This window comes from Electrona antarctica (genome assembly GCF_951216825.1).
Source record: "Electrona antarctica genome assembly, chromosome: 17".
Lineage (NCBI taxonomy): Eukaryota > Metazoa > Chordata > Actinopteri > Myctophiformes > Myctophidae > Electrona > Electrona antarctica.
In genome coordinates, this window is record NC_136798.1 from 13074567 (window position 1) to 13087195 (window position 12629).

Sequence of the window (12629 nt, forward strand, 5' to 3'; positions counted from 1 at the left end):
GTAAACTCACACCAGACACGGGTATCTCAAAGCGGTTCTCAAACTTTTTCGGCTCAGCCCCGTCACCGCTGTAAATAACTTTTTCCACCCATGGCACACTTCAATTACGTTGATACTAACACCTAACATTTCTATCATATTACGGTACGTAAATATGTAAATCTTTCCCCTTGGCCCGGGCCGGTCTAGCGGTCCGGGCACCTAGGCTGCTAATCCTGACAGCGCCTGGCAGCATGTCGCCGGTCCGACTCCCAAACCCGACGACTTGCTGCATCACTCTGACTCCCCCCCCCCCTTTTCCTGTCACCATACTGTACACCAATAAAGGCAGAAAAAGCCCCTAGAAATCTTAACCTCTTGAACCCCATCATCACTATTCTGGCGGGAACAAAGATAGCAGATCTACAAGCTCACAATGTGTCATGTTGTGAGCTTGTAGATCGTCTATTTTTTGCGAAGAGATAGAGGGCTCTATTTTCGTCCATGCTAAACTCCTTATCCCTACTTTGCCTTTTTTTTTTTTTTACTATTTTGAAAAACATTTTTGAATAGTTCAACTAGCCGATCTACATCGACACGTTGTGAGCTTGTAGATTGGCTATTTTAACTACCGCCGTATTAAAAAATGTTTTTCAAAATAGTAAAAAAGGCAAAGAAGTTTTGGGGGTTTAGCATGGACGAAAATAGAGCCCTTAGATTGAAAAAGAACGCACCAAGGAAAGTGCAACTGAAGTATAGTGTATACTGGATTGATATTAATACATTTCCAATATAAGTATTCTGCTGGCACCCACTTTGAGAACCCCTGCTATAGGATTTCACACAGAGAAGACAATGTGTGTCTGTGTCTGAATGTTAAGCCCGTGGATTGGACAGGTGGCTGGCCTGTTGGGCCACGTTAAACGTACTCTCAGCAACAGTCTTTGCATATCAAATCTAGGAGGGACGGCGGTCAGTCACTGTGTCTGGCGAGCTAGTACGTAGAATGCAAAGTAGTATGAAGAATAGTGCACACTGGTCACAGCAAGGTTAGAATTACTACTGGTGTATGTTCAAGTTTGTCTGGGACATTTACTGTAGGGCGGCAGAGCGAGGTGAATCCAGGCTTAAGATCACAGATCTCCCCCCAATTAAATGCAGAATGCAAAGCGGTCTAGGGATGTTTCTTTTGTGATACAATGCCAGTTGGCATTGGATGTTTCCAAACATAATTAATTCCCTAACTCACCAAGAGGAAGATTGCTGAATGGTTTCCCGTTGTAATCGCACGCACGCACGCACGCACGCACGCACACACGCACGCACGCACACACGCACACGCACACGCACTATTAATTATTGCTTTAATTATAAGGCAATACATAATCACAGAACCAGAAAAGTAGCGATTGCATTCTGTGATTGCACGCACACAAGAATCTGAAAGACCAGTTTTGTTTAATGGCTGTAGAGAGACTGTTTCCAGATTTGCGTGATGTTTGGACAACATTTGTAGGTGTACTGTCACAAAAAGATCTTTTGCAAATAATCGGCCTCCTGGTGGCGCTATAACAGGCCATGTGAAGGATTTGGGGCAGAGGTTCAGATGTGTCATCCAGGGAGTGTGTGTGCATGATTTAACTGCGATCAAGCCAACGGTGCCAGAGATTAGCTGTTCACAGACACACACACACACACACACACACACACACACACACACACACACACACACACACACACACACACACACACACACACACACACACACACACACACACACACACACACACACACACACACACACACACACACACACACACACACACACACACACACACACACACACACACGGCGTGCAAAACATACTCTCCCCATGCCTGGTGAAGACAACAAGAGGCCTCAGCAATGTGGTTATCTGAGAAACTGAGAAGCAGGGTAGTGTGTGAGTGCGTGAGTGAGTGAGTGAGTGAGTGCGTGCGTGCGTGCGTGCGTGCGTGCGTGCGTGCGTGCGTGCGTGCGTGCGTGCGTGCGTGCGTGCGTGCGTGCGTGCGTGCGTGCGAGAGAGAGAGAGAGTGCACGCCTGCGTGCGTGTAGGGCAGAGGAGGTGTGTTCAGTGGGTGACACTGTTATCAGCTGTCACCCATATTGGGAGTTGTCCCCCAACCGAGCAGAAGACCACTGATCGCTACAGAAATGTGTGATCATACACACACACACACACACACACACACACACACACACACAGTGGCTTTGAGACAAACAGAGAGACACAGAGAAAGAGAAAAAATAAGACAGACCTGTACTGCAAGACGGTGCACAGGTAAACATGCATACATAGTGTAAGTGCACGCGCGCATGCACGCGCGCACGCACACACGCACGCACGCACGCACGCACACACGCACACACGCACACACACACACACACACACACACACACACACACACACACACACACACACACACACACACACACACACACACACACACACACACACACACAGCAAACTGGGGAAGTCATTAGAAATGGCCAGCAGCTACAGTCCTATAAGAGTTGTACACTGCCTCCCTGCCCAGAAAGACTTCCTGCCCTCCACTGCCCATTTCCTGTTTAAAATAAACAAGGCACATTAATTGTATTGTACTGAATTCTAGACTGTAATTCTTCTAAATGTATAAGGCCTGCCCGGGGGAAAAGAAGGCAGAGAGGAGGAGGAAGAAGCAGATTGAGGATCCGATGCCTTGCTCAGGGTCCCTTCGGCAGATACAGTATGAGGGCCGCTGTAGTGTCATGATTGTAATACCAGTCAATGTGTCCGCCAGCAGTTAGGGAGAGACAATGTGCTAACACAGAAGAAAAACGTATTCAGTCAGTGAACTAAAAGTTTCTTCTATGCCAACTAAGTGCATGAGAAGTTATGTCAGACGCATGGGATTTTCCCTGTGTGCACAATGTGAGTAGCCTGCATGCCTCACGCAAGCTCTGCACACACAAATGTAAGAGACACATGTTGTTTGTTGCCCGCTGGGATCTTTTGTTTTGCGAGTGTAATATGTGCAGAAATGCAGTGGTATTTTGTTTTGCTGTTGTTGTATCCACTCAATCAAAATAATACACCATGTGGGGAAGAATAGAGCTTGTTAGAATAGAGTTGTTACAGAACAGGATCACGCACTTGCACACACACCGAGGTAACGATTCCAGAGAACACGTGTCAATGTGACCACCAGGCTGTGTCTTGTAATCAGTGCATGAGACATGGCAGTGATTGTTTCTGAGATGGTATCAAAGGCTTGGTCCCTGCAGACAGCCAAAAGAGGAAGTTTCTTTTTTGGCTGTGTGCGTTTGTCGGTTACACTTGCAGACAAAAGTATAGGAATACACACACACACACACACACACACCCACACACACACACACTTGGACACTTGCAGACACGACACCCTCTCACACGCAACCGCCCACCCACCAACACACACAAACCGCAAAAACTCATCATCATAAAGAGCAGTTCCATTCTTAGGTCACGTTACTCGGCCCAAACCTTTGTGATTTATAACCAACAGCCTGTCATAGCTGTGGCCATATATCACAACGATAAAGCATATTGGCTTTCTCTTTTTTTTTGTTTTAAACCACAGAAACAATGTCACAACAGTGCAACGTGGCCTATGTGTCACCCCCCCTCCCCAAAAAAAGAACAACAACCAACAACCAAAACTTCACGAATGCAGTTAACGGTCCACAGAAGCACGAGAGGGAGGGATGTCAAGCAATGGGTTTGGAGACAAAAACAACAGGATAGGGCCAGGCCAAGATTTATCACCATTCATTAGAGGCCGTGACAGACTTGAAGAGTTGTGGTTGTGGGAGTGCAGAGGGAAAAGCTACAGGACGACGACTTGTGTGTTTTTTTTGTTTTCTCTCACTAAAGAGAAAAGGGAGTTAAGAATGAAAGAGAGAGCGAGAGAGAGAGAGAGAAAGAGAGAGAGGGCGAGCGAAAGACAGATAATGTGAAAGAGGCTAAGCCTTCAGCCATGAACAGGCTCTTAAAAATTAATACAGTGATCTGAATTAATCCAGAGCGTATTGAATAATTGAGAAGCATCTTTGAGGCGAGCAGATCATACAGCGTATGACATGGCCAGGGCGGAGAGGACGAAACGACGGGAACGCACGTGAGCGGAATACTAAAATCTGCTATTTTCTCCTTCCTCACTGGCCCCTTTCCCAGTCAATTCAACTAAGGCAGATGGGGGCACAGAGAGAAAAGTGCAATACGCAAGCATAGTATACACGCACACGCACACGCACACACACACACACACACACACACACACACACACACACAGAGAAGTGGCTTCACATATAAAAGAGTCATCTTGGTAAACATTGGCCTCTTTCCTTATCTGAACTATACATAAGCATGAATATGACTAATGACTAATGGTTCTCACTCTCTCTAACCTCCTGTTCCAGGACACAAAGAACAGACACAAAGAAGAGAGAGAGAGAGAGAGAGATGAGAACACTTGCTAACATCGTTTTCAGATGTAAAATGCAAATGCAACCGCAATCTGGCTCCTCAGGCATCCAATTAAGTACGAAGAAGGGGAAAAATATATATATATATAAATTATAAAGAAAGAAATGTGTCCATTGATTGAAAGTGGAACTAGAACAGAGCCCTGGGGTATTCCTCCAGCCAGAGGGTGGTGGTTCAGAGTGACATTGCTCAGAGTCAGAGGGGTGCCTGAAGCCAAGGGGTTCCCATAACCCTACTGCCCTGTAGCTTTGCACATCAGCGGACCTCACTATGGGGAATCACTGCCAGAGGGCGGCTGTAATACACCAATTTAGAGCAAAACCTGTTAATTTGCTCCCTCAGCTCCCCTCTCCCTTCCTCTGTCCTCAACCACCCCCACCCGCTTTTATTGCCTTTTTTTTTGCTTCAATTCCTCCATCTTGGCACAGTGTCAGCTCTGTTTGAGAAGGCCTCTGGGATCACTCGCTTAGAACCTGGGTGGGTGTATGTGTGCACAGGCAAAACAAAATAAAGTGGAAGAATGAATCAAATCTAGTATTTTGTATAAAATAGTCAATCATTATGTGAAAAACAAATAAATGAATAAAATAAAAGATAGGACAATTTTCATGAATACAAAATATAAGTATAGGGCAGAATAAATATTAATCGAAATAAGTGATTATTTGCTATTAGTGTTTGTTCAGTAACAACTCAACAAGGATACGAATTTCCACCAACCAGGAGAGAACAAACAATGACAATAGCAATGATTACTGTCACAATAGAGCTACAACTTAAAAGAATTAAACATTTTGTTTTAACAAAATAATATCACTTACGTACAGCACCTTTAAAAGCCAGGTTTTGAGCTGCTTTATAAAACTGGCAAGTGGCAACTGAGACTACCTTTCTAATATTTTGTGGGATTGTTTCCCGAGTTTTGATGCATAAAAGCAAAAAGCACTTTAGCAAAGTAGTACTCATCAAACAACAGTCTTTTACCGGATGCACGGTTCAAATAAAGTACAATAAAAATCACAAGATGACCAGCATTCACTTTGAAATTATACTTATACGTTATATTGCACGGGCAGCACAGCAGTACATGGATTGGACGCATTTTGGTGAGCCTTTCCACCGTGTGAGAAGAAGGCTGAGTATGGCTCAAGCCGAAGCGCATACCAGTGCTGCCTGTGCCATATACTGTATCTTGTGATTCTTATTGTACATTAAGTAAGCCCACCGTGGATGATCAACTGTATGCAGCAGCAGCATTCTGGAAAACTTGGGAATTTATCATTGAACTTGTTGGGCAGGTGGTAAAATGTGCTAACCTGACTCCGCCAGATTGCGGCAGTACTGAGTTCACCAGTTCCCTCCTCCTGCCTGCATCTGGGATCTCTCAAGCAGAAACGATGAACCCGGAAGCAGCGGGACAAAAATCTGATATCTCCATAATAAATTCGAGTTGTAGTCTTGTTAGGTTGTGTTTACATTGTGCTGTGGCACAGCTTCAATATGTCATAAGTCTCGCGTTGATCCCGCCTCTAGCGGCCCCATTCAGCCGCATATCGCTCCGGCCAGAATTCGACCGGAGTACATCGTCTCTGCCTGAGAGATCCCAGACTCACCCAGCTGGCAGAATGCAAATGTTGTCCAGCAGGGGGAGTGGCTCTACCAGGCTAAAAATGTGTATTGCAGTAGTCGAAGGCTCGAAGCAGCTAGATATAAAAGTGACCATTTTTAAAGGGTCTTAATTGGCTGTTTCTTAGATTATTTTTTGTTTTGTTTTGGTCACCTTATCTATGTGAGATAAAACAATTGAGGCGAAGATAACTCTGACCTCAGATTTTGTCTGCTGCCAGGCTATAAGAACGCTCATGGCATCTGAGTCATCTTGGCTACAGCTGCGTATCATCAGCATAAAAATGGAAATTCACATTGAGATGCTGGATGCTGGATGACCTTGCCTTACAGGAAGCATGTACAAGTAGACTAGTAAGGAAACTAGTATTTTGACTTTATTTCCTTGCAGGCAGATTATCTCACATATCCATGTTAAATTTAAATTCTATCTGCTAGTCTCAGGCTGATACATGGTTGACAGAATGACCTTGTCACCTCACAACCCACTCATGCTGTTCTTCAGTGAGACACAGATGATAAAGGACTAATGGTTTTCACTTGGCCCTCCCCTTTTGTCATCCACCGCCTTGTCTGATAGGAACACAAATTATCAGGCTCTGAGGCATCAACGCATTCAGCAAGCTGGGCCATTAAAATGATAATCAACTTTGCTGGTGGCTTTATGTGGGTCTGTTCTCTATACGCTTGCAGGCAGAGTCAAAAGGAAGCATGCAGGGTACTGTTGGTGGATATATGGAGGACTGCACTCACTCACTTGAACCCCAGCATTCCCATTCTGAAGGGGAGCCAACCTAGAAGCTCACACAACGTGCCACATGGCGACGCTTTGTCAGCTTGTAGATCTGCTACTTTTGGTGAAGAGATTTGGGATGATCGGCAAAACAGTGCACCGAGTACCGTGCAACTCAGCTCCATCGTCGGTACCCCCAAGTCCTCCACGTCCGTCATTCATTTAATTTGATGCAACAGATCAGATAAGAGAGAGTGCGTATTCAACTCTAGAGCAGGATTCGTGGTGTACGGTTTGGCCAAAGGCAGCTGATGAGCATACAACCAGCGACCGATGACCATGATTGGTTACACAAGGACAGTGAAACTAATGTACTGCATTATTTACCATTGGCAGACAGTGATGGCTCCGTGTTTCAGCACTGAGGGGGGCTAAACAAAACCCTGGTGGTGCCTCACACTATGCACCGACAGGCCCTACATGCCTGTCGGTGCTGGAATGTATATAGATAGTGGATACACATGAGAGGACCTGAAGCTATATGGGTAACAAAAACATACATCTCGATTGGCGGTGTGGGTTAGTGTTGAATGAGAGACTTATGTAAGTGTGTGTGTGTGTGTGTGTGTGTGTGTGTGTGTGTGTGTGTGTGTGTGTGTGTGTGTGTGTGTGTGTGTGTGTGTGTGTGTGTGTGTGTGTGTGTGTGTGTGTGTGTGTGTACACTGTACAGTATCCACAGTGTCATAACTGGGACTTGGCCTGTGACTGGGACCTACTGTGACAGGCAGCTGTTGAGAAGGGCAGCACTGTGAGCAGGCAGCCTATTACAGCAGTGTTAAGTAACACTTGAGCACAAAGTTCACTAGAGCCACGAACGCACACACACACACACACACACACACACACACACACACACACACACACACACACACACACACACACACACACACACACACACACACACACACACACACACACACACACACAGTGTTAAGGCATGTTTACAGGTGCTATTTTGGGGTCACTCCCCCACCAAACCCACCCATGCTACTCTTATAGCACACATTTCAGCACCTCCAAACCGGAGCAGACCCTCCAGGACGTTGCTTGCACGGGACAGCTCAAAGTTAAACACGGCGGGCTGCTACTGGATCTACTACAGCACCAAAATAAAACACACTGCTCTGGCACTAAGCTGCTGAACTGCATATTGCCTGAGAACAAACTGGACACTGTTTGTTTTTACTCATGATACAATGGTTAAGTTACTGAAAATATGCATTGCTTAAACAAAAACAAAAAAACTGAAATGACACCAACCAAATGCTAAAATGCTAAAATATTGATTATTTTAGTCTCTGTTAACCTAGCTAACATCAACTATAGAGAAGGCACGGACGGCATTAGTTAAATACTGTTAGACTGCTCTAAGAATATAACAATGACCTTAGGGTGCACCTTTGTCGAAATAGTGCAGGCGTGTGGTTATGAAAGACGCCCTGGGGTGACCCGGCTATATGCTGGCCCATCTTAACCTACTTTTTGGCCGTGGCCTAATAGGTAACTCACAATGATATGAACTAGAATGACGTCAGTGGGAACCTGGGAAAGGAAACCCAAAGGGATTACGTGGATTTGCTCAGCAAATCTCCCTAACAAAGGTGCCCTCCCCGGCGCATGCATGAGACCGTAGGTGTCCAGGCCCAGGGCAGAGCTACGTGGTGAAACCTAACCGTCCGTCACTGAGGATGAAGTATAGATGAGAAGAGGTCCCTTTACAGAGGTGGCCCTCTGATAATTCAACACTGGGTATTTAATTGTGTACAGGCCAAGGCTTTGATGTGTGACTTACATATGAAATGAGCGGTGTACTGTCGCCGTCTACTATTATCTGAAATAAACCCATGGACCTCACCTTATGTATAAGGTCCACACAAAGTCTATATTCCTTTACATAACTTTGTGGTGCTCCGGCTTTGACCTATAGCACAAGCACGCTCTGTGTGGTTGTGTCCAACATAAATATAGTCTACTACTGTTTCCATGGTATGTGACAATGACAATTAGGAATCCGTCTAATGATAATCTGACTAAAAATAGTACAATGAAAGCATTAACACAAGAATCTGTAACTCGTGTGTGATATGAAAACTATAGAAGGCATATGCCGTGTGCTCTCCCCTGAGATTTATTGATGGACAGTGTAACAATATAGCCCCAACAGCTTGGCCCTCGTGCCCGACATTCCATGAGCAACAGCTCCGCGGGGTGACAATGACCACGGCCTTGACTTGGTCAACGCAATCCTCCCCCCACAGGCTATAGCCCACAGAGCCGCCCCTGGCACCACTGGACCATATCAGATAGCCTAACTCGTAAAACCGTTGATAATTTATGGCCTGTGGGGCTACTTGGTCAACAGGGATGCTTCTCCAATCTCAGAATTGAGCTCTAACCTCTGCTCTTTTAGTCGCCTGGCGTGCCTCCCCATTTCACTCTCATTTGTCCCATGTGTCTTCTATCTAGCTAGCCCCAGTGAGTGACCATAGCATTCCCTTTAGAAGGTGGAAATATATCCCAACTGTCCAACCCTGTGGCAGTGTGGCATCCCGTCGTTATGCAATTCCCAGTGGAAGGCTGGAGGACTAACAACCTTGGCAGCAGGCAACGTACCTGACCCAGGAGACAAGCATGGGAGCCAAGGTTTACATAACAAAGTGCAAATAAGACCACGTTATTCTTAATGCACACGAAGCCAATTCCATTTAGCTGTGTTTTATGAACCATGATTGCTAAATTGTTTTGTTTACGCTCAGGATTAGTGTAATGAATGGATTATTGGCTGTTCAGTTAGATTATGTAATTGTGTCATTCTTTGAGCGTCTTAAGGGGGGTTGCGTCATTCATGGTAAATAGGTTACTATGTTTCCAGACAAACCGGTTACAAAGTCGCCAGTTCTGTTAGCTCTAATTCCACCAATGTCTTAGAAGTCAGATATATACGCCCCCATAAAAAAACAAAACAAATATATGCTCGTTGGTTGGCGTGCACGTGTGACGAACGATCCACGTTTGCGCACGCGTAGGCTGGGGTTCACGCGCGCAATGCAAGAAGAGGACGCAAGCCACATGTTTCTTGTTTTTGTTTTGGTGGGAGAGGGAGGAGGAGATGAAGGGGGTGTTCTTTCTGTTAACGCTTACCTTCCACCCTGCAGAACTGTTGCTGTCGCCTTTGTCTTTGAAGTAGGGCACACATCTCACCATCCAGTCATAGATCTGTGACAGTGTCAGTCTCTTGTCCGCCGTGCTCTCTATGGCTTTGGTGATCAGGTCAGCGTACGACAGGTTCCCCCAGGCGTTGCGACGCGACGACGATTTCCTCGGGGTCTGCTGCGCCCCGATGGCGCTCAGTGCGCCCGATGTGGCTGTGGGGGAATGCGAGGAGAGCGGGGAGCCCCCGTTCTCCTGGCCGAGAGAGGACAGCAGTCCATCGGCCACGGGACTGTTACTGCTCTGGTCCTCTAATGCCGCACTCGAGCCATTGACGTCGATGGCTCCGGAGGTGGCATTGTTAATATGATCTTCGTCGTCGTCCTCTTCCTCGGGTATGATGTCCGTGTCGTTGCTCTCGGGCTTCACCGTGTTCGGATCGGGTCGTGGCAGCGGCCAGGTGCACGATCGCGGCCGCTTCTGTGGCTCGAAGTCGGGGTCAATCGCCACGTCCAGTTCGGGGAGAGGATCGGGGGCTGGAACCTCAGCCATCTCCTCCAGTCACAACCTCGCCGCCGCTTCCAGTTGAGAAAAGTTAGCAGATAAGAAATGAAGAGCTGTCAAAGTCGCATTCCATGAATGCGCGCCCCCGTTCTTTGTTGCTATTCCAGACCAGCAGCAACCCGAAAGGCAGCTATCAGCTCAGAGTTTCAAATTAATCACCTAGAGAGGAAGACAGAAACCACACAACGGTTAGCTGTATATGTCTAGTGTATAAGCATTGTTTATAGTTAAAATGACAAAAGTTACAATTTAGCAGAAATCCTCACAGAATTAAACACGGCACGATTTCAGTCCTTCAATAACAGACACCACTTGCTCATCAATGGGCTTATTATTACGCGCTGAACCCCAAATCCCGTCCTGTATAGATTAGATACACATATACAGCCTACCTAGTGGAGATGATCTACTTGTCAATGGCCACGGAGAAAGCGCTCAAACGTCATCACACATAGGACTGGAGCAGCAAGTCCCCGGTAATAATCCTGGTCGGTATAGGCTACTCGAGTAGCCCGTGTCTTGGATGAAACAACTTGCACAGACTGTCACTGCGCTCCGTGCGCGGTGCCAAAATAAATCATTAGATCCCGTGGAGCCCACCGCCGCCTCGTTCATTTGCCTCATTGACACATTGTGTGTCTTCCACTCCCAAGTTGTCTTTATGTCATATAATAGAGGCTAACAGAATGTATGCAAGTGAAGCTCCGTGTCAGTGTCGATGTGGAATAAGAACGCCACCTCACTCTTGGTTACTGTATCTCGCTTGGTCTGCACAGCGCTGAGTGTGCGCGCACACACACACGGTCACACGCACACATACATACACGCGGTTACACACACACACGCATATGCACACACACACGCACACACTAAAGTCGATCAAGGGCCAGCCCCCTGGATCCAGTGTATGGGATCGCCTTTTAAAGAGACACTGCCCCAGAGTACAGTATGTGCAGAGACATGCCGCGACACGTCTAGGCATGTTGATGTGCACATAAATAGAAAGACAGATAGACGCAAGAACAGCTATATAACAGGTAAGGTGAGGTTACTGGAGCAAGCCCATAGTTTTAGTTAACAAATTGAATTGCAGGCTACCTGTTGGCATACGTTATTATTGCAGAAAACTGAGACGCACCTATGTATGCTATATTAAATTATTAATGTATTTTTTAATCAAACGTGGTAGCCTATACGTTTACTACAGACATGGGCAATTGGAATTAAATTAATCTAAGGGGACATGTCAGTGCTTTTGCTGTTTACGTGCTGCAACTTTTCTTTGCACAATTTGATTGATTGAAGTATTTATTAACAGATTGGAGAATTACAGTACATTTCAAGCACAACTAACGTTGCTTGCTTCTCTTTCTCTTTGTCTGCAAGCAATATTGTCAAACACTTTCAAGGGGCAGGGGACGCAGAACCCCCCCCCACCCCTTGGGGTCCGTTCCATCTCGTCCAACAATGACGTCATCCTATTTATTAACAAGTCGATATAAAGGAATCCATCCGGTTCTTCTCCGTCCTGCGAGTGATGCTCTGCCTCGATCCCCTCCTCCTCCCTGCATGCTACCTCCGTGACACTTCCACAACAAGCAGCCTCGTCTTCATCCTCATCGGTGTCTTTGTTCCACCGAAGCTGCCTTGGGAAGGTGCACGTCCACGTCCAGCTGCGCGCTCTCGTGAGCCTTTGTACAGGAATGCGCGCACCGCGGCGAACCTACACTAGTGGGCGCGTATAGTGTAAGGGGGGGCGCGCACACAACAGCAGACTGTAAACATCTTCTCCATGTGATGTGTGTATACTGAGTCTGTGTTGTTTATTATTGGACTAAACTCAGTTCTGCTGTCATTACGTGCAAGCTGACTGGCCACCGGAAAGGATGAAAGCCATTATGTCAAAGTGTTATGATTATGAACAAGGTGAGCCTATATACTAGCTAGGCCTATTACCTTTTATACAGCTGT

At 46.3% G+C, this 12629-nt stretch overlaps 1 protein-coding gene across 1 annotated transcript in view; it reads right to left on the reverse strand.

Annotated features, from left to right (window-relative positions):
- foxo3b (forkhead box O3b) overlaps nt 1-11407 on the reverse strand; it is a 48147-nt gene extending 36740 nt beyond the window's left edge. The window contains exons 1-2 of the mRNA XM_079526718.1: nt 11051-11407; nt 10086-10817 (exon numbers count right to left, since the gene is read on the reverse strand). Of these exons, the coding sequence (XP_079382844.1) occupies nt 10086-10646 (561 nt within the window). The 5' untranslated portion in view covers nt 10647-10817; nt 11051-11407. The remainder of the gene's footprint in view (nt 1-10085; nt 10818-11050) is intronic.
- Between the last annotated feature and the right edge of the window lie 1222 nt (nt 11408-12629).